Source organism: Simochromis diagramma, unplaced genomic scaffold, assembly GCF_900408965.1.
Source record: "Simochromis diagramma unplaced genomic scaffold, fSimDia1.1 OVJJ01000486.1, whole genome shotgun sequence".
NCBI classification, from domain to species: Eukaryota; Metazoa; Chordata; class Actinopteri; order Cichliformes; family Cichlidae; genus Simochromis; species Simochromis diagramma.
The window spans coordinates 2449361-2476811 of NW_024387047.1; the positions used below are offsets into that span (position 1 = coordinate 2449361).

General features: G+C 44.1%; 1 protein-coding gene across 5 annotated transcripts in view; it reads right to left on the reverse strand.

Annotated features, from left to right (window-relative positions):
* Positions 1-1478: 1478 nt before the first annotated feature.
* The window catches only part of LOC120741691 (epithelial cell adhesion molecule-like), a 32171-nt gene continuing 6198 nt past the window's right edge, over positions 1479-27451 (reverse strand). Inside the window, exons 1-9 of one of the 5 annotated variants that reach the window (XM_040044705.1) lie at positions 3921-4300; positions 3244-3345; positions 2887-3148; positions 2729-2794; positions 2574-2637; positions 2384-2482; positions 2095-2295; positions 1967-2008; positions 1479-1867 (exon numbers count right to left, since the gene is read on the reverse strand). In XM_040044705.1, coding sequence (XP_039900639.1) covers positions 1844-1867; positions 1967-2008; positions 2095-2295; positions 2384-2482; positions 2574-2637; positions 2729-2794; positions 2887-3148; positions 3244-3345; positions 3921-3990 — 930 coding nt within the window. In that variant the 5' untranslated portion in view covers positions 3991-4300 and the 3' untranslated portion in view covers positions 1479-1843. Of the gene's footprint in view, positions 1868-1966; positions 2009-2094; positions 2296-2383; positions 2483-2573; positions 2638-2728; positions 2795-2886; positions 3149-3243; positions 3346-3916; positions 4301-21343; positions 21452-27451 lie in introns of those variants that run through there. The other 4 variants (XM_040044706.1, XM_040044711.1, XM_040044708.1 and 1 more) reach the window with 4 other exon arrangements.

A 27451-nucleotide genomic window follows, 5' to 3' on the forward strand; every position in this document is an offset into this window, starting at 1 on the left:
ATGTAAGGTACTCCTAGTATTATCTTGACCCGGTATACAGTGAGAATAATCAGGCTCTATTTATTTGTGACATGGAATACATGTATCTAAATCCTGGAAATCCTGTGTCCTGGAAATGAAAGTTTGCTTGAGCCACGGGTGTAAATCCCAGACATTCATATAAAAATCCTCACCCTGTAGGAAACTGTATAGATCTATAGTAAGCTTTAAATTCACCCCACTGAAGCAAACTAAAAACCGACATGTCGGTACCTGCAACAGGTGCCTCACAGCGAGCGGCACACCTTCATTCCTGCAGTCTTTCACAGAATCGAGGGGTGGGGGAGGGTAAAAGGAGAGAAGCTATATGATACCTAACCTGGCTGAACAAGTTAGAGATCTGCTTTTGTGCTCCTGTTGCTATGGAGCTAGAGAGAGGGGGCGGGGCTCACAGGAGGGCGCTGGGTGAGACCAGAGGGAACTAAGGTAGAGCAGGTGACTGATACTGTGCTTTATGTGGGGACTGAGGTTAAAAGAAAGTCAGTCAACTGCTGATGTTGAAAACAGAATGCAAATGCATACAATAAACAGGAAAGTATACTTCTTTAGGTCAGTATTCTTTCAAATGTGCTCCAACCTTCAGGAAAACTCCACACTGAAAAAGTGTAAACAAGTACGGCCTCCTCGAGTGCTAGCTTCACAGACCACAGCTGTACAGAACCAACCACATACTTCTTGCAATACAAACATGTTGCAACAGGAAACCAGGCAGTTTATTTATATATTCAGATTGACAGATAATGCCAACTTCACAGTTTGTTTGATGAGACGATGTCTGCCATTTTAGTCCACTTGGACTTTGGCCCTTTCACCTGACTCAGTCAATCATTCCTGCCCTAACATTTTAAACCGAGGGCAGTCTCAGTACAAGCATATGCATGCATTCGTGAGTGAGATGGAACCTGTCCGACAGGTTCAACACGTCACCAAACGACTCCTGAGCGCAGCTAGAAATGCCTACCTATAATAAAAGGTTGTCCGTCTCACCTGAGGCAGTGTGACACACAAAAACAAGTCCTTTCCATCTTGGCCATAGTGGCACAAAACTGCTAAGAGCTGTGAGTTTTGCTTAACATACAAAAGTCTACTGCAAAGCACATTCACATGATTCCTGCCACACCCGTGCAGTAGCTGATCTCCAGCAGACCTGCCCCCTGTAAACAAAGTGCCTGTTACGAACAACGACTATCGGAGCAGCCATCTTCCCAGACAACGGAGGCTTTACACTTCTAAGGAAATACACCAAAACATGTCTGAGAGGTGGAGTATCGAGGAAAGGGGGAGAATAATTAAAAACCCACACAACTTTAAAACAACTTCGATCATCTCATCATGTTCAGCAGTTTTCAGAGTAGTTTCCTCCATCTTGTTCCCATCCCCCACATTTAGTCTGGTAACAGTGGAAAAATACAGCCAAAACATCAAGAAACCTGCTTCAGTGTCTTTTAAAGCATGTTTTATTAAAAACAATCCAAACAAACACAATAGAAAGTAAGAAACTGTACACTCTATGATGTGGAATTTAAATTCTAATGTTAAAATGAGGCATGTCAGGCACACTTTAAAAATGCACAGTACTTATATGGCATGTAGACCAGAGGGATGATGCTTTAAGACTTTACATGATTTATAAATAAATTGTAGCAGTAATGACACCCCAACAAAGAAAACAGAAAGGTGATTATTCATTTACAATCTGCAAGTCTCAAAAGATAAAAATGGCACGCTCCCACAGCGAAGAAAACAAAACAAGGTAATCCAAAAAAGGCGATTGTATGCGTCGACTCTTCACACTCTCTCTGCTTTACATTTGCTCCATCTCTCTTTGCTGAATTGGAGGAAAGAGCAGACACACACACAAAAAGTTAATACAATGACCCTTTTTTCTCAAAAGATAAATTTACCAACAACAGGTCGTTTATCTCACCTGAGTTTTTTTGTACTTCCTCTGTCGCTTCTGGAAAAAGAACTGCAAACACAGAAGAAACCAAATTATGGCTTGAAGAACAAATGTTAAAACAACAAACGACACTTCTGACATGCAGATGCGCTCACCACAGCCAGCAGGCCAGCAATCACAGCCAGCACCACCACCACGATGACGGCGATGATCCCGCCTGTCAGGTGCTTCATGGTGATGGTCGGGGGCTCCTCGTCCACATAGTACACGATGATCTTCTCCATCTCCAGGTCCTGCCCATCCACAGAAGGAGTAAAGTTTCTCTTCTGGTCAGTAAACAGTGGCAGCACCTTCACCTGCAGAAAGTCAAATGAAATGATGGAGTTAGCCAGTGGGTCCATTATACAAAACGTGCACACACAAACACACACAGGTTGTACATACATCTTTCTCCATGTAGTAGGCCACTCTGGACAGGTCACTGATGCGCTCTCCTATCTCCTTCTTCACATCAACCACAATCATGCGAGCGTCTGGGTCATACTGTAGAATGACAGGATGTTAGTTAGCATGGCAGTGGTGCTTTTTGCTTTGTTCTAAATTACAAACAGTTTTTTGTTGGACTGTCACTCACCTGAATCTCCTTCACCAGGCTGGGGTTAAGTTTGTAACGGCTGTTAAGTTCATTTGCAATAGCACTGTTTTAAAAAAGACATTAGGATGGTGAGATCTGGAAATGTCAGCCTCAGCATGTTTCTTAACTTTTAATAAGGGCTGAAGTGGACTTACGCCTTCAAATTGTCTTTATTCACCTTGGTGGGCCTCTCCTTGTGTGTCAGCTGAAGACGGACCCAGCTGGAAGAGGGAAAAATAAAATAAAGACGTGATGTTGAATACTTGAACTATTCATCCTCACAGCAATCCTTCACTATAGTGAAATCACTTACTGGGTCTCCACCAGCTTCTCACACTTGAGGGTCTGGTCTCCCTTGTCAGTTCGACGAACTCCAGCGCTGTTGACGCACCAGCACACATCTGTGTTGTTGCACTGCTTTGCCTTGAATTTGCCATCATTCTCACATTCAGGGTCATAGATGCCATCGTTGTCCACAATGGCGGTCTCATGTTGCTTTCCTCCAATAGTGCGAGTGCTCTGGCCCCTTCTAGCTCTGTCCATTTCAGCTTTCATCAAGAAGCACTTGGGGACCACTGAGGGGGGAACAAAATGCACACCATGAGCAGGCTGGAGTGTCAAACAGAGGACAAGAAACAAGAAGGAGCCCCTTTACCACTTCTAAACTTACATGCTGTGCAGTCTATGGGCTGTTTTGTACCATTACCAACCAGAAGAGTACATGTACATGGGGTTCCGTCGCACACAGCCCACTTCATAGTGGCACATGTACCTAAAGAGAAAAAGAAAAAAAAAAAACCCCACCATACTAGCAGGTTATTAACAGGAACTCAAATATGTAACCACATTACTATACTGTGACTTCCCGAGGATTAAAACACAAACACACACACACACACACACACACACACACACACTATTAAAGCTGGAATACAATAGAAAGATGAATCTTTGGTATGACAGCGTTTGAAAAGATTTAGTCTTTTGTCTTCCTTACAGCTCGAAACGGAAACGGTAAGTCCAACAGGTAGACCAGCAGGTTTGCCTGGGCGTTGGTTTCTCCCCACAGAGCGGAACAAACCTTCCCAACCCCCACCCACCTGAACTAGCTAGTGTTACATTAAAAACATCTTTTTGGTCCAACTCTGGCGGCTAATTACATTATTTTAACAAATAAAACAAGCAAAACTACATCTCATAGAAAGATAATGTATCTATGTCTTAAATAAAGCTGGTTCAAACTTTAAAAATGTTTGTTTTTGCGAAAACTTCCATCAAATCTACGTCAAAATGAACTGCGCGATTTTTCAGCCGAATACAATTTTATATCAAATTTAAACTACTTACAGCTCTGAGCCGAGGCTCCGACCGCGAGAGCGGCGAGAGCGGCGAGAACAGCAAGAATCCACATTTTCATGATCAAACGTAAAGAAAAAAAGTCTTCGTCTGTCCGCTTCCTATGCGTCCGTCTCCCGCAGAGGTCAAAGACCGAGTGAAGAATGACCTCGACGCGCCCAACAAGGCTCCTTTTCTCGGCGCAGGTGTGTCCCGGTCAAACCTGTTTTAGAGAGGAACTAAAGCGCGCGCGCGCACTCACAGGTGAGACGAGGAACCGAACGAGCGCGAGCACACGCTTAAAAGTTGAATTCAAATTCAAATTCAAAGCAGAGCTTATCCTGGATTATATTCCGTTTGGTAGTTGTTGCCCACCTGACGGAGGAAGGACCTGAGCAGTAAAATTTATAAGAGAATTACTCTCCTGACGTCAGGCTAATTTGCATAGGCGGCGCAGTGCGGGGTGGGGAGGGGGCGGGGGAAACGCACCTATATCCGGTATGACCATATTTGCCCTCTCTGTCTCTGTTGAGATATTTTCATTTTCAAATCATAAATAAATTTAACGTTTACCCTTGTGACGTCATCGTCTTGTTATATTTATCAAAAATTATCTGAAACTGGTTTAAAATTTGGTTGAATTCATCTTTAAATACCTTTAAATGCCTATGTAACCATCGGCTTTTAGTGTTTTGGGTTCACTAACACAGAAAGGAGTCCGTTAGGAACTGCAAGGAACTGGTTATTAAGGTGTTTTCCCCTCTTTTCCCCTGTTTTCCGTGTTGATATTTTCCTGACGTGCTTGTTGAGTTTCGTGTAAAACATGTAGAAAAAGGCAAACACTCCTATAGGCTATAGAAGCCATGTCATGTGGTGTTGATTCATATCATAAACTTTACTTTTAAACAAATAAAAGCGTTTATTATAATTATTATTCTCAACGTATTTTATTGTAAGACCGCCATCATAATATTCCCGCAACATTTTGTGGCAGATAACTAGAAATCCCATGTTGCTACACTGAAACTACCTAATGGTGTAGTTTCACTTTAAAATACATAAGTGTTGTTCATGCAGATGTTTTTCCTTGTTATGAATTGTGAAACACCGCGATGCGATGACATCATCAGCAGGTATCTAACAGAAACCGGAGAGGGAGAAAACATTTCGCAGGTGTTGTGAGTCACATTCTCACGGATGAGTCACAGCCTCGGGTCTCTGTCTGAGAGATACTCTCACCAGCTCTGCACAAATCCTTTCTTTCCTGATCTAGCTGGGATCAAGTGGCATAAAGTGTTGTTTTAAAAGATTAAACTTTTAAGTTGGGGACAGTTTTTATTTGGGCTTCATGCACAGCGAACCAGACGAATGCTCTGCTGCCACCTACGGCACACAGTGTGCTTTTTGTGTTTTTCCTGACACACCTTTCTTTTTCATGAGCGTGTTTACAGATTGAGAATCTTTAACTGCCTCTTCTTCAGTCTGGACAGTTACCCGTTTAAAGAAGACAGTTGTTAAACACTTAAAACTTTAGCAGGGTTTTATATGTCACTCCAGAAACACGAAAGGAAACAAAGACACATATTGGAAAGAAATCGCTTCACTAGGAAAAACTGAAAAAATGTGTTGCATGTATTTCCCAATTAAAAAACACGCCCTATTCTTTTTGTATACCATAAACAAAGTGCTATAGAAATACTAACAAGTGCTTTCTTTATATTTTTTAGACATAAATATTGTCTACAAGCAGATACTTGTGATTAAATGTACAAAATTTGGTGGTAAGGAACAAAAGGTCTGCTTTTAGTGTGATCGCTAGTGTCCGAGCCAATCTGACAAGGCCGAGAAGGTAAACAGTTTTTCAAAAGTCTAATGGATATCATGCATTAAATTCAAAATGATATAGATCTTTATTTCAATTAGTAGCTTTTTTAATTCATCTGCATACAAAAGCCGTGCCTATATGAAACAGGAAGTTGTAGCCCATAACTACTAAGTACACAGAAAGGTCAGGCGAACACCAAATGGGTTTCCAGATTTGTCATGAGAACAACATATTAAATCTTTGGAACTAAATGTAACAAGAAAGTGTGATGTCTGTCTGTTTAAAAACACCAGATCGTATCTGCAAGTGGTGTAAGTCTTTCATATCGTGCACCAAAGTTATTATAGATTACTAAAACTAAACTGGAAACTACAAGAAGCAAACCTCCAGCGACACAGCTCACTCACTGGTATTTATTTTGAAGGCAAGAGTGTCGTATTTATATATATTTTCTATAAATTCATTTTGTTTTCTTTGTTCTTTTTAAAGAGTAAAAATAGAAGAAATATGTATGTAGCTTGTTACAGCTTCTTTTATTTTATTTGTATATATTTTGCATATCTTATATTTTTACTTTATTTCTCAAATGCTGTGTCACTGGAGAGTGCCATACAATAAAAATGTTTACAATTTTTTTTTTTGTAAAAACATGGCTTTGTGTGTTCACTGTAAAAAAAAAAAAAAAAAGCACTACAGTCATTTCAGAAACAAATGGTTCGAGATATTTGTGCTTCAGTTTTGTTGCTGGAGGTTCTGGTTTTTTAATTGAAGGCTTCTTGGCACTAATTAGCAGGTCACTGTGTCACTGTGCCTGGATGACGCTGGTTAGCCTTAGCTGGTAACGTAGCGCTCCATTCTCTGGTCACATTTAACTTAAACAAAAAGGAATTGCCTTTTAGCTACAATAAAAATGAGGCCGATTCATAAACACAAAGGTTAGCCAAATTGTTCAAAACAAGTACACATAGGTGCAAAAGTATCAGTCTTACAGCTTTTCGTATTAGCTCTACATACTAGATATTATAATCTCATGTCTCTCATTACAGTCTGTGATAAACTATTAGCTGTAATTCCAGCTCATGGCAGACATTTGCAGTAGGAGCAGCACACAAGTAACAATAGTTGTTGTGTAAGGAGTGACAGTCTGAGTAATGAACAAAATAACACTGAAACCAAGAACAAAAGGACAGCTCACTGTCATCGTCCCAGGGTTTCCTGGATTGTCTGTTATTGTTTTTCCTTCACTCCTCACCACCAGGGTGGAGTCTGGCTCTGGTCCCCGCCTCAGTACTCACCTGTTCAGCTCTACTCACCTGTCTGCCATCACTGATAATTACACACATGCCATCCATTGCTGCTGATTACTCCTGCACTACTTAAGGCCTTGGTGGAGGCTGACTTGTTGTTGAAACTTATGGTTCACCATGGCTAAAATGCAGCGAGAATTACAAAAGGTGGAAGGTTTGGGCTCTGGAATGGGGGTTTAGGTTTTCTGTTTCAAAACCAAAATGGATTGTTTTCACACATAAGAGAATAAATTGCTAGTTGAGTCTCAAGCTATATGGGAATGACATAGAAAAGGTTGATTGCTTTAAATACTTAGGTATTTGGTTTGATGAACGGCTTACATGGAAAATGACTGAGAAATGTAAAAAGGTTCTGAATATTTTACGGTGTTTAAAAGGTAATGACTGGGGTGCAGATAGGACAGCATTGAGAGCTCTATATGTAGGTCTCATTAGGTCAGTGCTGGATTATGGGTGTCTGGTTTATGGTTCAGCAGCTAAAACTTTGCTAAATGACCTGGACAGAGTTCAATATGAAGCTCTGAGGTTGTGTTGTGGGGCTGTTAAGACTACTCCAGTGGCTGCTCTGCAAGTGGAAATGGGGGAACAACCATTAGAACTAAGGAGGCGTCAAATTGCTTTGACTTACTGGGCAAATTTGAAGGGACATAGTGAAAGTCATATAGCGCAGAGTGTACTTAAGCCTTGCCAAGAACAAGAAAAAGGGATTGGACAATGGAGAAGTTTCGGGTGGGCTATAGGGAAAGAAGTCAACGAGATGGGATTTAGTGGCACAGACCTTAGCCCAGCAGTAGCCTTGTCAGTGTTGCCACCTTGGTTATATGACCAAATAATTCCTGACTTCTATTTCCTACGTAAGGGAGGGGGGGTGACTACAAGTGTTGGATAACAGAGTGGGTGTTGCATTTGTTCTCCCAGACATAAGTTTTGTGGCGAGTGAACGAATTACAGATGATTTGGCAGTTTATACTGGGGAGCTTGTAGCAATTTTACTGGCTTTGACCTGGATGGAGGACGCACCAATAGGGAGGTATTTGGTTTGCTCGGACTCTAGCAGCGCACTAGTGAGTATAGATAATGTCTTTGAACTCTAGACAAGATATTGTTTTTGAGATATTTCATTTATTGTATAGAATTAAACCTAGAGGGATAGAAGTGGTTTTCTTATGGGTTCCTGCGCATATCGGTGTTGATGGTAATGAACAGGTCGATAAGTTTGCAAAAGGTGCAGCAAGAAGAAGTCATGTAGGTTTGACTATAAAATACAGTAAAAGTGAGGTGAAAAGTATAATCAAGGGAAAGTTAAAGGAGAAGTGGCAGGCAAAATGGGACAGAGAGGGGAAAGGCAGGTATTATTATAGCATGCAGAAAATAGTCGGGCAATGTAGAAGGAGCTTTAGAAGTAGAAGAGACGAGGCTATCATCTCGAGAGTAAGGTTTGGTCACACAGGCTTGAATAGCACACTTAAAAAGATGGGCAAATATGACACAGGGAATTGTGACTTCTGTGGACAAGAGGAGACATTTGAACATGTAGTGTTGGAGTGCGATAAGTACAAGCGAGAAAGGGAAATATTGAAGTTTGAATTGCAAGAAAATAGTGTTCAGTGTGTTCAGGGTGAGGGACATGTTTTAAAGGGATGCAGGGGCTGTTATTTATAGGGCAGTGTTTGGCTTTTTAAGATCGACGGGTGTGTATCTGAGACTGTAGATTACAAAACCGTTCTGACCCACACTCCATTCCAGAGGGTGGCTGTAAATGCACCTGAAAGTTGTTTGCCAACCGCCATTAAAATGTAGGAGGAGAAGAAGAAGACTTGTTGTTGGAACTTACAGGGTCAGGGGACGGATCACCCTACATTAGATGTATTTAGACCTTGCTGGGAGAAGGGGGGGAGGGAGTTAAAGAGTTTTGGATGTGTGGTGGGGGGAAGAGCTAGAGAACTTAAATTGGAACACTTAGACATATGTCAGCGAGTGCCGAGGCCTGCAATCCCTCCATGGTTACTTCCTGAAGCAGCTGTAGATTTTGCTTTATTGTGCCAGAAGAGTAAGGACAGGACAGGCGGTCTAGACTCAAATATAGTTCAGGGTTACATCGATCAGTATTATGGTTATGTGCAAGTATATACGGATGCTTCAAAGAAACCAGCTAGTCAAGTGGGGGTGGCAGTAGTAATTCCAGACTTTATGGTAAAAATTGGGAAGAGGATTAATAATGGATTGTCTGTGTTTACAGGAGAAATGATAGCAATTCTATCAGCAGTACAGTGGGTGGAAGATTTGAGGCCTTTGAAACCAATTATTTGTTCAGATTCAAGTGCAGCCTTGGTCAGTCTACAGAATGGTCATTTGAAAGGTAGGTCAGATATTTTAATAGAGGTTCAGCAAACTCTTTTCAGGATACATATGATGGTCTGTCAGTAGTGTTTGTATGGGTCCCGGCTCACTAAGGGGGAATGAAGCAGCGGATAGGTTAGCAAAGGAAGCCGCTAATCATAAGATGGTTGATCTGGCGGTGAATTTTGGTCAGGAGGAAGTATTATTAAGCTAGAAATGAGGGGAAGATGGCAGAAACAGTGGGACGAAGACAGGAGGGGAAGGTGGTTATATAAAATTCAAAGGGGGGTGGGAGTGAGGAGAGCCACAAGAAGGAGTAGGCGAGAGGTGGTGGTGGTGGTGTCAAGACTGAGATCTGGACATACGGGTTTGAATTCTACACCATTCTTGATAGGGAAACATGCCTCAGGGAAATGTGATTATTGTGGAGAGGATGGAACTTTGGAGCATGTTATTTTGCAGTGTCGGAAGTATAAGGAGAGGAGACGATTGGCCCAAAATCTCAGTAGCATTGCTATGAAACTTGATCTTGTTGGGTTATTACAGAAGGAGTCGGGGGATAAGTGTTATCAGGCCTTGTTTCAGTTTTTGAGAGAAGGAAGGTTGTTTGGGAGGATATGAAGGGTTTTTTTTTTTTTGTTTGTTTTTTGAGCGTGATTCCTGTCCACACTCCATGCCAGTGGTGGCGGTAATGCACCATGCAGTTGTTTGCCAACCGCCAATAATACGTACAAGAAGAAGAAGACTTGTTGTTGGATTGTTGTGCTAACCTGTGTCAGTGTAACCCAGCTCACCTAGTGATTTCTTCATGCGCTTTGCTAACGTTGACTTTCCCCTTGTGTATAGACTTCCCTGAGCCGCTTCCCTTCTTTGTGAACCCTGAGTGGATAAGGGTCCAGCTTGGGCTGGAGTGGCTTTTGGATTATTGTGAGTCACTGGCAGTGTGAAAAGGAGTTTGGACCTTGCTCTGCACCCCCTGCCCTGCCCCAGAACAGCACTATGTATGGATATTCTCACCTGGTGTCACTTTTATAAATAAACCCCCTTTTGACTTTCATTCAGACTGAGTCATGAACCTTGACACTCACAAAGATTATGTTGTTAGTGACACAGATGTAACTAATAACATGAATGTGTGAGGCCCCAAACCTGTAGTTCAGGTATTTGTGGTCCAAATCTATTCTGTCTACTAACTGATTCTAGAAATGTGTCCAAAAGCTGCATGAATAAGTTTTGGTTCCCCCATAAGATTTTTATATTTTATTATACAGAATTGTTTAAGTAGACTTTTTTTTTTTTTTAGTAACAGTCAAAGAGCACACCTTTTACCAGTTTAGACATTCCTCAGATTTTGGCACATGTTGACATGACAGCATCACACATCCATGATGTGAGTCTCTGGTTTCACTACTTCCCAAAGGTGCTCTATTGGACTGAGATCTGCTGACTGTAGAGGCCAGTGGAGTGCTGTGAACTCGCTATCATGTTCACGAAATCAGTTTGAGATGATCTGAGCCTTGTGACATGGTGCGTTATCCTGCTGTAAGAAGGCAGAGAAGATGAGTACGCTGTTGTCATAAAGTGATGGGAATAGTCGGGAACAAGACTCAGTTAGGCTGTGGTGTATAAACAATGTTCAGGTGGTACTAAGGAGCCTAAACTGTGACAAGGTAACCTCAAGGAAAAATACATGTTGAACCACCAGCAGCTGTCTGAACCACTGATAAAAGGCAGAACAGATTCATGGTTGTTTACAGTAAAGTCTGACCTGACAGCAGCTGAACTCAAGACTAATCGGACCAGAAGAGTGCATGGCAAGAAGATTTCCCTCACACCATTACACCACCACCACTGGTAGCCTGAACTGTTGATATATGGCAAGATGGAAACTGGCTTCCAAGTTCTTCATGCTATACTTGGATCGTTCGATCTGGTTGTTGCAACAAAAATCGAGACTCATCAAACCAGAGAATTGTGGTGAGCACATGCAAACTGTAGCCTCAGTTTCCTGTTCTTACCTAACAGGAGCGGCACCGGTGTGGTCTGTTACTGCAGCCCATCTGCTTCAACATGTATTCAGAGAAACTCTTGTTTGTAGTGAGTGATTATTTGACTTACTGTTGCCTTTGTGTCACGCTAAAGCGGTGTGGCCATTTTCCTCTGACATCGATATTTTCACCCAAAGAACTTCCAATATTTTCTGTTCATCCAAAAGATGTTTGTGTGTCAAAATCCCAGTAGATCAACAGTTTCCAAAAAACTCACCTGGCTGGCATTAACAACTATGTCAGGTTCCAAATCAATTAAATTAAACCTTTTTCCCATTTTGATGCTTGGCTTGAACTCCAGCAGCTCGTGTCATGTGGCAAGCAAGGAACAAATGCAGGACTCTGAGACAAAAACTTTAAAGCAGCAGCTTTAATTGTTGGTAAAATGAATTAAAAACAAAGCAGATGAACACTAAGGAAACAAAATAAAGACAAATTAGAACTAACAAATGCAGAGACTTGAGACAACATAACAACAAGCAGAGGGAGACTGAGGGCTGAGGCTACATCCACACGTACACGGGCATTTTTGAAAACAGTTTTTGAGTTTTTATTTCTAAAAGAAATCCCATCCACACGTAAACCCCAAAAACGAAGGAAAACGCTGCCAGGAACATGCCAAAGCAACAGGTGGCAATAAATTCCTAATTGTGTAGAAATGTTAGTCAATCAGAAGTCTAGAAGCCTGGGTGGGAAAGAGTAAACAAAGGTGGCTCATAGAAGCAGAACTGAGTCCTGTGTGTGGAGGGACAGAAACTGTGTGTGAATTACTGGGTCTCCACCAGCTTCTCACACTGGAGGTTCTGGTCTCCCTTGTCAGTTCGACGAACTCCAGAGTTGTTGACGCACCAGTAGTGATGGGTAGATGAGGCCTCGTGAAGCGTTTCAGCACATTCCCCAAACTGTATCGACACAGTGTCGACACAGTTTTGCTCCATACTGACACCTGCTGGACCTTAAATATCATTGCAGGCAACTTACTTGAGACTCACAACAGACACTGATTCAATGACCTAGTCATACTTATAGACACTGTATACACGGTAAGGTATTGTACTTTCCATAGAATCATTTTATATCTCTATATTACAAATATTGTAGACATCTTTAAAATATATTATGAATGACATTAAGTGAAAATTAAAATGGAAGTATTGTGAATGTAATATTACCCATTTGACTCAGAGTTTATTATAAATTTCTATTCAGAAAAATAGGTTTATCCAATGTTTTTGCATCCAGTCTATTGCGTTTTTTTTGTTGTGTGTGTTTTTTTTACACCATTTCCCCAGCTTAGGAATACTCACAGGAACAGATGAAGCTGGGGTACACAAAAGCTGTAAAGCCAGGTGGATAAGGTTCTGATAAGATGTCTTCCTATTCCCCCAGTACGTTACACTCACTCTCCACAATACTAAGGGGTTGGCAGTCCTTTATAAGAAAATTCAGGACTGCCTGGTCCAGAGCAGTCTTCCTAGATGAAAATAATAAAACACATATTAATTTAAAAAAAATGATGATAAAGATGTTCAGTGTCAATATAGGCGTACCAATGTTCATTCTCGGTGTGTTTGTCTCCTCATTTTCATGTTTGGCTCTGTAATGCCTAAACACTGAGGAGGTGCTTTTGTTTGTGTAAGAAAGCTCCGCAGAACAGATGCGACATTTAACCTGCATAAAATGAAATAAATAATTTACACTGAAAGTCACATTGCTGTTTTTCCTATTATGATAGTGTGGCATGCAGAGGAATCTTTACAAAGAAGCTCACAGAGAAAGATTGAGCTTGTTATTCAACCCCAAGCTGGTAGGGGGAGCTCTTTATTAAAACACTTACTTGTGCTACAATGTGCCTCAAGGTTCAACAACAGCACAATAGAAGTCACTCACGGTACAGCACTCTCTCTACAAAACAACAACTGTCAGTGACTCTGCACCACAGCGTAAACACAACATTCAAGACAACCGCTAAAAGTAACGTAACCATAAACAACAAAACAAGAACATCTAAACAGCAGCACATGTCCCAAGGCATGATGGGAGAGAACTAGCTGTTCCCCCAACATGCCACACAGCCCCCACCTGAGTGGTTAGCTGTCCCCAGCAACCGGCATGTCCATAGCAAAGTCCTCGAGGTGTTGGGGAAGGCGACGGCTTCGTTGAGGACGTTCCGTGGGTCCCCCAGCCGCCTCCGAGGCCAGGTTGGGGGCCTGCAGTTGAAGCTGGGACCCTGACTCCTCCCTGGATGGACTCAAGGGCTGATAGGGTGCCAGGCGATCACGATGGAGTACGACCACCCTGTTCCGTTTGACCAGCCGCACCCTGTTGACCACATCGGACAGCCTCTCGAGAACAGTGCAGGGTCCAACCCACTGGCTCATCCGTTTGGGAGAAAGCCCTTTCTTCCTCTCCGGGCTGTAGACCCACACATGCTGACCGGGCGAAAGTCCTTCCCCCTTGCAGCGGGTATCATAAGCTCGCTTCTGCCGGGAGCCTGCATCTCGGAGAGCCTGCCTGGTCAACTGATGCACCTCTCGGAGCTGGGCGAGGAGGTTGTGGAGGTAGTCCAACCCGGGGTCCCCGCACACTTCCTGCTCGGGGGGGGGATCCAAACACCAAGTCCACTGGGGTACGAAGTTCATGACCGAACATCAAGGCCGCTGGAGTGCACTTAGTAGATTCCTGGACTGCAGAATGGTAGGCCATTAGGACCAGGGGAAGGTGTTGATCCCAGTCACGCTGCTGGCGGGAGGTCAGGATAGCAAGCTGGGTGGCCAGGGTGCGGTTGAAGCGTTCCACCAACCCATCGCTTTGGGGGTGCAGTGGCGTCGTCCGGGTCTTCCTGATACCCAGCCACTGACAAACCTCCTGTGTTCAGCACAATATTAATTAGTCATTGTCAATTCTTGATTTGTCCTGTTCTCATTGCATGGCGAATTATGATGGCTGTTTGGTAGCCGTTTGCATAGTATGCATACGCTCTCTCTCTCTTCATATGTGTGTGTGTGTTTCTCTGGTGAAATTCAGTATGGTTCCGACAACAGTTTTATGTTAATGTACAATCCATAATATGTTTTATGTGTGTGGGTGGGTGTGTCTGCCCTGCCTCGCCCTATGACAGCTGGGATGGGCTCCAGCGCCCCCTGCGACCCTGAAAAGGATAAGCGGAAGCGAATGGATGGATGGATGGGGTGTGTGGGTGGGGAGGTGTGTGTGGGGAGGTGTGTGTGGGGCGCCAGAGGGAGTGTTCGCCCAGGGCGCCAAACAGGCTAGGACTGCCACTGCACCTAGCCCAACTTCAGTAACCCTACAAACGTCACTGCTGTTTAGTTTCCTGTCTTCATTTATGTTGGAAGTGATAGCAGAGCTGTACGTTTGAATTTTTTCAGTAATCTCTCAGTCAGAACATGCTTAGGTAACTAGCAAAACTAGCGAGCTAACTTCCGCTAACTTCTAATTCCGTTAAATGTAATGAATTCTGTTTTCATGGATGCCTGGATGTTAAACATCATAGTTACACCTGGTAAAGCAGCAATGCTGATCGTTTTATTAAAGATGGAAGAATTTAGACAGTTTTTAACTCTCAGTGATGCCGCAGTGTTCGTTTGACTTTGGGCCCTTAAAGGACGGAGTTTAGGGCCCTCCGAGGTTTGGAGGTCTATCTCCCCCCACCACCACTTCCCCTGCCAGTGGCGGACTCCCTCAGACATCGGTGCGTTGGTGGTTCTTTGTGTCTGGGGATGGGCGTCCAGGTACACACCGGCTCACTCCTTGGCGGCCGCTTATCGGGGCCTGGAGCCTGGGGCTCGCTCGGGCCACTTCGGAGGTGGGGTGCCCCCGGCCTCTCGGCCTGGGGCTCGGTCACTCAGGCACAGCTGGCTGCCGGCGGAGCTCACGGGCGCGTCACTGCAACTCCCCCTGGCTTCTGCTCCGCGGCTGCTGAGTGAACCCTCATCTGGGACTCTCCTCAGCTCTTTCTGGGACAGTGGCGCGGCTGCCCCTCTGTTGGTCTTCCTTGGTCTCTTGTGTTCTGGGGGCCTCTGGATGTCTGGAGTTTTGATCTCCTCCATACCTGCTTCATGCCCTGGAGGACGGGGCTGTGGCCCCCCACACCCTCTAGCAGATCATTACATGAAGGAACCTTTAAAAAACAAAAAAAAACAAAAAAACAAGCGCGTCCATGTCGTGTTATTCAATTATACGCGGGTCCACTGTACGATTCATAATCACCTTTATTTTTCTTGTTCTTGCTCTGCCCCCCATAACATAACATTCTATACAGAAACACACCGGTCTCGCCCTCTAGCTGCCATCAGCCTAACTACACTGACCGGCTGCATTAACATCTACTGTACAATGCAATTACACCACATCTCCCCTTTCTAGAATCAATGGGTAGACTACCATTGACTCACCAGACCTTAGAGGGTTATTCTGCCTCTGTGGCTGGAAGGTCTGGTCCTGCGCTTACCTGTAAGGAATACTATATAATGAAAATCTTAACTCTAATTAACCCGTTAAGTAACACAAATTCTTACATGCTAACTTGTCACACCCCCTGCATTTCCCAACTTCTGAACATGCATATTTGAAAATGACAACCTTTTAGCTTTTACACTTTTACCCATATTGTGCAAACAATACTACGAAAGAGGGGTATTCTTATATAAAACAGTCCTTTCCATCTTATCCGTTATAAGTCCAATCTGGTTGGTCTCACAACCACTCTACCGGATCTGGTTCTGGGTGTAGATGGAAGCTCTGGAGAAACTGTCTCTGGCATGTCCGTGGAGCACTGCTCCCCGGCTTCTGCAGATTCTGGCTCCCCATTATTGCTCTCAGTTTGGTCTGGAGAGTGTTTCATGGGAACAAGATGCCGACGATTCCGCCTAATTGTCCCACGAGGTCCCTCCACGAGATATGATCGAGGTGTGGAGTGGCTGCCAATAACGGTGCCGCTGGCTCTCTGGTCTGTTATCCACACTTCTTGGCCTGGAGTGAGCCTGTCGAGGCTGCTTGCGCGATGACGAAGGTTATATGACTGTGCCTCTTTAGTCCTCCTCTCCTTTTCCCTCTGGGTGACAACCACACTATCAGGAAGTGCGGGGTCTAGCAGAGATGGCAGTATTGGCACTGTGGTGCGAAGCCGTCTCCCCATCAAGAGTTGGGCTGGACTATAGCCATTCTGCAGTGGGGTGGCTCTGTAAGCGAGCAGAGCCAAGTGTGGATCAACAGCTTTCCGCAATAGATTCTTGACAGTCTTAACTGCTCGTTCGGCTTCGCCATTGCTTTGGGGATATTTTGGGCTGCTTGTAATGTGACAGAAGCCATACACTTTTGCAAATGTCTCAAAAGCCACCCCTGAAAACTGTGGTCCATTATCTGTTACCAGCTGCTCGGGGATCCCATGTCGTGCAAAAATCCCTTTGAGATGATGGATCGCGTCCTCTGACCTTGAAGGTGTGAGAGGGGCAATCTCAACAAATCTTGAGGCATAATCCACGACAAGAAGGTAGGTTTTCCCTCTCAGCATAAACAGATCGGCTCCTAGCTTTTGCCACGGCCGCCCCGGATACTGTGATGGCATCAGCGGTTCTGTGTGATTTTCTCTCACTTGGCAACATGTCCGACAGTTAAGGACAAGCTCATTTATCTGCTGGCTTAGCCCTGGCCACCAAACCGACTGTCGTGCTCGCTGTCTGCACTTAACCACTCCCTGGTGACCTTCGTGTAGTCTGGTGAGCACATCATTTCTCATAGTTGCAGGTATAACCAACCTGTCCCCTTTGATTAGCAGACCATCATGTACGGTGAGGAACGCCCTTTCTGCCCAGTACAGTCTTAGCGCTGGTTCGCTGTTGAAATGTGTGGGCCATCCTTCCTCACACAGCTGCATCACGCGAGCACATACGCTGTCCCTCTTCAGCTCTTCTCTCAGCTGCTCCAAGAAATTGTTGCTAGCTGGCAGACTGTCCATCAACATGTCCACGTAAATATTTGTGCTCTCCAACAACTCCTTGTCTTGAAGTGTTTCTTTTGCTTTCACTGGAGATCGTGAGAGCGTGTCAGCTGTCCACAGGTGTTTGCCTGGTACATGCGAAATCGAGTAGGAATATCGCATGAGGCGCATCCTAAAGCGTTGAATTCCGGGAGGGAGCGCATCCAGAGTTTGTGCCCCCAGCAGACTTAGCAGCGGCTTATGGTCTGTCTCCATTTGAAAGTGTTTGCCAATAAGAAAGTTGCGGAACCGCTCACAAGCCCAGGTCAGACCTAAAGCCTCCTTTTCAACCTGAGCGTATCTCTGTTCTGTTGCAGTGAGGGAGCGTGACGCGTAGGCAACGGGTCTCCATTCCTCGTCCCATCTTTGAAGCAACACACCCCCTAAGCCATACGATGATGCGTCTGCTGACACCTTGCAGTCACGGCTTGGGTCATACATGGCCAACACTGGCGGTGATGTGAGCGCATCTTTCAGGTTCTGAAATGCTCTAGCCTGGTCAATGTCCCATCTCCAGCAGTTTTTCTTAGACAGTAAGTCTCTTAGAGGTTTGTCCTTCTCTGCGAGCTGTGGGATAAACTTTCCAAGCTGGTTAACCATTCCCAGAAAGCTCCTTAACTCACTCACACTTTGTGGCTCCTTCATCTCCCTCACAGCCTGGGTCTTGCTTGGGTCAGGGCTGATACCGCTGGCTGAGAGAACATGCCCTAAAAACGTCACCTGCTGTTTCGCGATGTCGCACTTGTTAATGTTTAGGGTGATGCCAGCTTTTTGGATCCTGCCCAGCACAGCGTGTAGGCGAGAGTCATGCTCTTCCTGCGTTCTGCCCCAGACCAGCACGTCATCCATGTGGCAAACCACCCCTTCCATACCATCTGTGACCTCTGTGACCATCCTGTTCTGGAAATGCTCCGGTGCTGAAGCAATCCCGAAGGGCAGTCTCTTGAAGTAATAACGCCCAAACGGTGTGATGAAAGTGGTGTATTTGGCTGAGTTTTCCGTCAGAGGTATCTGCCAAAACCCCATGTTAGCGTCCAGCTTGCTGAATATGCTGGCACCAGCCAATCTGCCCAATGTTTCCTCCACCGATGGCAGTATGTACTTCTCTCGACACACAGACTCATTGAGGTGTGTAAGGTCGACACATATGCGTACATCTTCTGTCTTCTTCGGTACCACCACCATGCCTGAGCACCAATCAGTTGGCTCCTCAATCCTGCTGATCACCCCTAGTTCTTCCATACGGGCCAGCTCCTGCTTAACTTTGTCCATCAGAGGCAACGGGATTCTCCGTGGCGTCTTCAAGGAAAAAGGTTGAGCTCCAGGTTTCAGTTTGATGTCGTACGGCTGACGTACTTCACCGAGACCACTGCACAGCTTTGGGTAGCACTTTTTAAGCGTCTCTATAGTTATGCTCTCCAGACGAGCCACAAGCTCCAGCTTGCTAATAGCAGGTCTCCCCAGCAAAGCAGTGTGCAGGTGTCTGATGACAAAGACATCCTCAAGTATTTCTTTGTCTCCCTTCCTCAGTGCGAGCTCACTGACACCAACGACATCCAAACGACTCCTCCCGGGACCCAGCAGAGCCTTGGTTGATTTGTGGAGACTGGGGGGGTGGTTGTGTCTGTAGAGCTCCTTAAACACCTTAAGGGGTAGGACTGTCACATCGGCCCCTGTATCAATTTTAAATGACACGTTTTTGTTGTTTATGCTTAAGTCGACAGTCCACGGCTCACCCTCACACTTAACACTGCCCAGGAACAAACCATGTTCATCCTCTTCAACCTCATGCACTGTTTTTGGTGCCCTGCATACACGCCTGTAATGTCCTTTTTTTCCACATGCATGGCATTTCACTTCATTCGCTGGACAATCCTGCTTTGAATGGGATGGAGCGCCACCACATTTCTGACAGGTTGGCCCTTTTCTGCCGTCTTCTCGGAATCCACGTGTTTTAGCTTGACGACTATCAGTCTGGAGCAGTTTGGTTCTAACAGGCTTACGACTGATTTTATGCACTCTATCTACTGACTTAGCATCGCTAGCCTCACCTCTAGAGTCACCTCGCAAGGAGGATTGTTGTCGCTTTACCTCTTCACTTTGCCTCGCCATGTTGATAGCCCTCTGCAAAGTCAAATCTGGGTCAAGCTGCATGCGTTCTGACAGCCGTTTGTCCGTGAGACCGACAACGAGCCTATCACGTATCAGCTCATCATGTAGCACTCCATAGTTGCAATGTTCTGCTAGCGCATACAGTGCTGTCACAAAAGCATCCACTGTCTCATTGTCTCCCTGTCGGCGCATATTGAATTTGGCGCGCTCATAGATCACATTTTTCTTCACAATGAAAAAAGCCTGGAAACCATCACGTACCCCCTCGTACGTTGTCCTTTGCTCCGCTGTTAAACTCAGACCGCGAAGCACATCGTCCGCCTCGTCTCCCATGCAGTAAATCAACGTGTTGACTTGGTTTTCCTCCGAGCTGACGTTCAAATTACTGGCGAGACGGAATCTCTCGAACCTCCGTATCCATTTGGACCACTCCTGCGGTTTTGAAAAGTCGAAGGATTCCGGTGGCTGGATGCTGAATGTCGCGCTCGGCCCCGCCGGTGCTCTCTGTGCAGTCTCATCCGCCATATTCTCCCCTCGTTTTTCCGCGAGCTCCGCCAGACACAGGTTCGTTCAGTCGAGGTTATATGGATCAGTACAGGACTTCTGACACCATGTCGTGTTATTCAATTATACGCGGGTCCACTGTACGATTCATAATCACCTTTATTTTTCTTGTTCTTGCTCTGCCCCCCCCCATAACATAACATTCTATACAGAAACACACCGGTCTCGCCCTCTAGCTGCCATCAGCCTAACTACACTGACCGGCTGCATTAACATCTACTGTACAATGCAATTACACCACAGTCCATGCTCACAGGTGTACACATGGGTGATCACACCCACAAACTACACCCTTTTTGGCTCCTACCTCAAAGCACACTGTGTTCTGTTGATCTTATGTGCTGCACAATAATGTTTAATATTTAGTATTTACTGTCATATTCCCATATATCATTGTGATGTTGTTTATTCTATTACTCTTGTTCTCTTATGCTTGTTTTCTTTTTTCTTTCTCAACAGGTGATCCAGGTGATCGATAGATGCATTTTTTTTCTTTTCTTTTTCCCCCCCTGCCCATTCTGTTGGTTTTTGTCGTTTGCCCTTCTCCCCCGTCCCTCTTCTCAGCTGTTTCTCTTTCCCTCTTTCTTTCTCCCCTTCTTTCCTCCAGTCAAGTCTGTCCCGTATTCAGCAAGTGAAAATAAAATAAACAATAAAAGGTGAATCAAATGGACCATTATGGCAAGGCTGGGGTGGTCAATTTGGTAAAGTAAATCCGTTGGGCATCTTTCTTTGCCTTTAGACAATAATTCTGATGGCAAAACTGCCAAACGGGACAGGAAAAAAAAAAAAAAAGGACGGAGTTTAGGACCCAGATTATCCTCAGATTTACGAGCGCCTTAGTCCTACAAATACGGCAATAACGACGGCCCGCTTGCATGTTCTACAAAAAATGTGCTTTGTTGTGTATCTGACGGACAAACACCAAATCAGTTAAGATGCACCATTTTTACAAATCAATTCTGGTTCATCCGTTTCACTCAACAATCCGCTTTCCCCCTTCTCGTTCTCCGTTGCCGCTGTGCTATTTCGGCACTGCGCATGCGCGTTTTACCCATATTCTATCGCGATATTTCATTTTCTTATCGTTAGCATTGTACCGGTATTACCGTGAATGGTATAATATGGCCTAGCCCTACTTGGGGACCACTGATGGGGGAACAAAATGCACACCATGAGCAGGCTGGAGTGTCAAACAGAGGACATGAAACAGGAAGGAGCCCCTTTATCACTTCTAAACTTACATGCTGTGCAGTCTATGGGCTGTTTTGTACCATTACCAACCAGAAGAGTACATGAACATGGGGGTCCGTCGCAGATAGCCCACTTCATAGTGGCACATGTTGTTGGAACTAAAGAGAAAGAGGGAAAAAAAAACACCACAACACTAGCAGGTTATTAATGGGAACTCAAATACGTAATAACATTACTGTACTGTGACTTCATGAAGCATAATTTTTTATTTTTAAAAGATGCAGTATTATATAAGGGTGAATCTTTTGGCTGTGAGTCCCAACACAGCGGAACAAACCTTCCCAACCCCCACTCGCCAACAAAACTAGTTAGCACAGCTTTTTGGTTCAACTCTGGCAGCTAATTACAATATTTGATCAAACAAAACAAGCAAAACTACATCTTATAGAAATATATATCTATGTCTTAAATTTAAATTTGTTGTTGTTGTTTTTCTGAAAATGTCCATTAAATCTAGGTCAAACTGAACTATGCATTTCTTTTCAGCAGAATAAAGTTTGTATCAAATTTAAAAATAATAATATTAATAACAATAATACATTTGATCTAAAAGCGCCTTTCAAAACACCCAAGGACACTGTACAAGAAAACAAACGTAAACCACTCGGAGTATAACTCAACCTAGAATATAATCTCACCCAGATGAAGTCTAAAACATAAACCCCCATGACAGCTTGTCTTGACCATGTCTACATACTGCACTGAGTTCCTGCCATGTGATTGGCTGATTAGATATTTGCATTAACAAGCAGTTGATGCATGCACACATCCTTTAAAAATAAGAGAGAGAATGTTTTTTTTGTTGTTGTTGTTTTTTCCATCTGTCCCGTTTCGTTCTTTAGCCGTCAGAATTGTTGTCTGAAGGTCAACAAAGATACCCAACGGATTTACAAATGGATCATCATGGCTTTGGCATATTGGCCCATTTGATCGACCTTTTTTGTTATTATTATTTATTTTATTTTATTTTTATTTTCAGTTGTTACAGACGGGACAGACATGGCTGGGGGATAAGAAAGGTAAAAAAGAAAGATGAAGGAAAAGAAAAACAGAGGGGAAGAGGGACAGTGAGAAAGGACACTTAAAAAAATCTCCCGGATCAACTGTTGAGAGAAAAAAAAAGAGAAAACAAAAAAGAGAGCAGCATAATAAACCCAACACCATCACATTAATCTAGCTATGTGTAAAAAACAGTAAATACTAAATATTGAATGTTGTTGTGCAGCACGTAGGACCAACAGCGCACAATGTGCTTCGAGGTAGCAGCCAAGAAAGGTATGGTTTGTGTCTATGAACAGTGCACACCTGTGTGGATGAGCGCGCTTGTATTCAAAAGGTTTCTCCATGTAACGATCTGCTAGACGGTGTGGGGGGCCATAGCCCCGTCCCCCAGGGCATGAAGCATGCATGGAGTACATCCAGGCCCCAGACATCCAGAGGCCCCAGAGTGTGAGAGCCCAAGGAGGACCACCAGAGGGGCATCCGTGCCACCCTTTTGGGAAGAGCAAAGGAGAGCCCCTGAGAAGGGGTCACCAAGCAGCTACAGAGCAGAAGCCAGAGGGGGCTGCAGTGGCGTGCCCATGGGCTCTGCCGGCAGCCAGCTGTGCCAGAGTGAACCGAGCCGCAGGCCCAGAGGGCCCCCCAACCGAGTCACGGCGCCCGGGCTCATGTTTTACGGTGAGCCGGTACATACCTGAGCGCCCAGCCCCGGACACCAAGAACCACCAACACACCGACGCCTGAGGGCATCAGCCACTGGCAGGGAGTGTGGTGAGGGCAGAAAGGCCTCCATAATTTGGAGGGCCTGAGAGAGAATGGTTAATTTTATTTTCTAGTGGGAACACACATTAACACAAACCATAAACATAGCCGAAATCACAGACTCACACATACCTTTGTACATTCATTTCATTACCTCAGCTGCTTTTTGCACAACCCACTGTCATTGTTGCACGTTTCTATTGCACCGACTAGTGTATGCATCGTTCTGTTGCACAGTTTTTTAATTTTTGCATACTTGCACTTTATGGAGTCCTGTGCTGATTTACTGTTACATGTAGCACCATGGTCTCAGTGGTTGTTACGTTCCCCTGAGGGGTCTAGGCGGGGAGGGGGAAGTAACAAAAGTGACCGGGTCAGAAAAAGGAGTCAAGGAGGCAAAAGGGTAAATTAAAGAGTTTTATTAAAGTCTCAATTCATACTAACTAAAAGAGACGGACAAGCCGCTATCACCATTTAAGAAAACAAACAAAACTCAGGCGTTGGTCAATAAAGTAAAACGTAAGCCAAAAAGAAAGAGAGCAGCTCACTAGCTGAAAACCACCAAAAACACAGCTCACTAGCTGCAAACACACTACTGGCACTCTGGCCCAGAACTCACCTTTCCCTGGACTTAAATACTTTTAATTACTGATGTGAGTCAGCTGTGTAACAGGGAAAGGTGGCACCTCAGGCAAAAGAGGTGGTGGGACACGCCCACACAGGCACCTTCAGGAGGAGGCCCTGCTAGGGCCGTAACAGTGGTTGAAATGACAATAAAGCCACTTGAGCTTCTTTTTATAAGTTATATGTTATAGAGTTTTTACTGTTTTATTTGATTATGCTTCAAATGTTATGTTCTGCTTATGTTCACATATTTCACCAGATACAATGTACCAACTCTGCAGAAACAGGAAGTTGACCCTGTGACATTTACCGCAAGAGATTAGCACACACACGAACTTAGTGACACATACACCCACACACACGTATGCAAAATTAAAGGAAACTGCTATGCTTGTCCCACCCTGCTCGCTACTATAAAAATAAACGAATACTGCAGCTCGGTGTGAGGCTCTCTGAGTTTTTCACCTGTGCAGCACGTTAACAGTCTTCAGGTGTCTCAGTGTTGTTTATTCACCTGACTGTTTGATAACTGTATATCTCTGACATTATATAAAAATAACTACTCATACTTAAAAACGTAGCCTCCTTGCTTACTTTAAGGAAGCTTGTAGGACAATTTTGGAACTCTGTGTGAAGCCATACAGGCTATTTAATGCATCCAGTCTGGGTGCCAATTAGCCAACAGCTAAATTTGGCTTTTTCAGCGCCTGCCTGAACAAGCATGCAGCATAGATGCTGAGCTTGTAACTGTTGCTTGTTGCTGTGCAAAGTCTATCACTGCTACATGTAACCAGGGTAACCAATTGTGCAGTCAAAAGGGATCAGACACCTTAATCTTTATAACAGGCCATAAGATTGTCCCAGTTTTCTCACCAGTGGACAGAGCTAATAAACCTGCGCAGTATCTGTGGCTGTTTTATCATCCAAGGATTTATTACTATGTCATTCTGTGACGTGAACAGAATGGCTGAGAGATGGCGCCACCATGTGACTGGTGCTAGAACTGACTGGCACACATTTCAAAACACTGTCACTTTGTTGTGAACTGATCTTCGTGGCAAATTCAACCCAAATCCAGAAAATTCAATTAGATCTTTAAAAAAAAAAATCCCACAAAGAGCCTTGTTGCTGTCATCAGTGTACATTAGTAATACAAACCAGCTAAAGCTACAGTTAGAATATGTTAACATTATTAAATACCAGGAGGGGTGAGAAGCATGGCTCTAAAACCTTTTACAAAACCTGCTTTTAGCATGAATTAAATTCATAAACATATTTTGGACATTCCCCAGAGATTTTGGCACACGTTGACATGAAAGCATCATTGGACAGAGATCTGCCGACTGTGGAGGAACCCAGGCGGTCTTCCCCTCTCTCCATCCTCCACTTTCCTGTGAGTCTTCACTGTGCCTATCAAAAAATAATAATTTTCTGAAGTAAAAACACTTATTTTGATCTTTTTTCCTTTTTTTGCAGCTGAAAAAATAAGATATAATATAGAAACATGTGAATAAAAAAACTATACATAAACTACATAAAGTTTTAACAAGACTAAGAGTGTTCATGGCAATGGACTTCTTATTTGTCATTTGCTAAAGCAGGTTGTTACGACCCGTCTAGGGGCTAGGCAATAACATGAGTGAAGGACTCGCTCGCCCCACAAGACCGAAGCAGTGACAGGAAACAAATCAGTTTGTTAAAAGGTGATTTATTTACAAAGTGATAAAACAGATACAACAAAACGGGAGTGTCAACACGTCGGGGTGAGCTAAGGCCAAAATAATAAACAAAACGAATCTAAACTGATTCCCACACACCTAACCTTACCAAAACAAGTGCCAAAAACGAAGACAGACTCTGACCTCCTTAACTTACTCAAAACAGGAGAAAACAGGTGATCAAAAGAAACGGCAGCTCACTCCTACCCACTCCACTTCCTCAACTGTCACAATGTCACTGAAGCAGGGCCGTGCAGAGAGGTTTAAAGGGGCGGGTGCTCAAAGTTAAAAAGGGGCACATTGAACCAGGCTGAATAACAACAACACACATTCATCAAGAATCTAATATGGGAAGGGCAGGGCTGTGTTGATCTGAGACTGTAAACATTACAAAGTCCATAGGAGAGATGGTAGCTGATTAAACAAGTGTCATGAGATAATAACAAAATGCAAAGATTGGTGACAGCGCTTGGAACCATAAGGCAACAAAAAACTGTGAGAAATAATTTAGGCTCTGCCTGTGAATCACTCTTTGCTTCTCTTCTTCCTTCCATCATTTCATATATCACTCTCCACTTGCTATGTGAGAACAAGTCTTCTCTCACCCCCGTTCTCTGCGGCCTGCTGGAGCGGGGGGGCTAGGAGGAGTTGGCCGTCCGACTGCGGTCTGGAGTGTGGGGCCTCCCTGCTGCTGCGGAGTCGGGGCGGTCTGCTTCTCCCCACCGCAGGGAAAAGGGTAACACCACCTGGGTCTGGGTGCAGTTCCCCCCTCCAGGGGCAAGGGTACCTAGACCCGGTTCGTAGAGTACGCTTGGGGAGTGTGATCGTGTGTACAGCGTCTCTTTATGTCTGTCTCCACGTCCATCTAAATCCATCTAAATAAAACACACACATGCACGCACACACAGTGACATTTTAGACCTTCTTCAGAATACTGTATATACTATAGGCATCATGGTGCTGATCCAGAATCCTTACATTATTATTTATTACTAGAGCTACAATAATAAAGCAATGAGGAGGGGGAAGTAATAAATATGAAATAATGTATTTATGATGATTCCATTTGTTTCACTATCCACTCTGTGCAGGGGCAAAGCTTATTACATTTTTAAACTGTAGAGATACAATAATTTTACTGCTGTAAATTCCAAATTTTGTCTTATTTAAAATATAAATCTAATATACTCTGCTTCTTAATGTATGTTCTTTAAAATACAGCTTGTGTTTTTTAATATATTATAATTATAATAATTATTATGTGGACATGCATATTAGATCGTTTTTTAGTGAAATATAATCCCTCCAGAAAGGCAGGAAAAGCCCGGAAACTTACTTTAAAACTAAATATGTTTCTAAATACTTTAAAACTAAATATGTTCCCTAAAACGGTGACAGAGCTACAGACCCATGACAGCCTTACACAGGTAGCCAGCAGCTGTGACCAGCACTACTTGTGCAGTTAATAAAAGGACAGGTAATGTTTGTCGCGCTGTTGCACACACAGCACGCTCGTTTGTTTCAGTTCGTCATTTGACACAAGACAGCTTACCAACGTGCACGTAATAAGCTAATACTCCTGGGTGCTACACACTACAGTGTACGCTGTACACCTACTTACTGGTTTTGTCGCATCAGTCTGTGTCTCTGAGTTAACTTGTGTTTCTCCTACAGCTCCGGACCGCTAAAAATGCGCGTGCTCTTTGTGAGCTCGTTCCCGGCTCGTAACCAGCGCGTTCTGCCGTCAAGGGCGATCATTGGTTAAATGTGATCATGTGACTGATGCAAGCCAGATCCTTTTATTTAGCAAAACTGTGATTAATAGTTAAATATTATTGTTGAGGGGCACAGACAGGACTCCGCACGCACGCACACACACATAAAAAAAATAATAACTTTTTTTTTTTAAAGTTGCCTCAACAAAAGGGCACTTTGGGCACCCATCAGGAAAGGGGCGGGTGCTCAAGCCCCTCTAGCCCCCCCCTCTGCACGTGC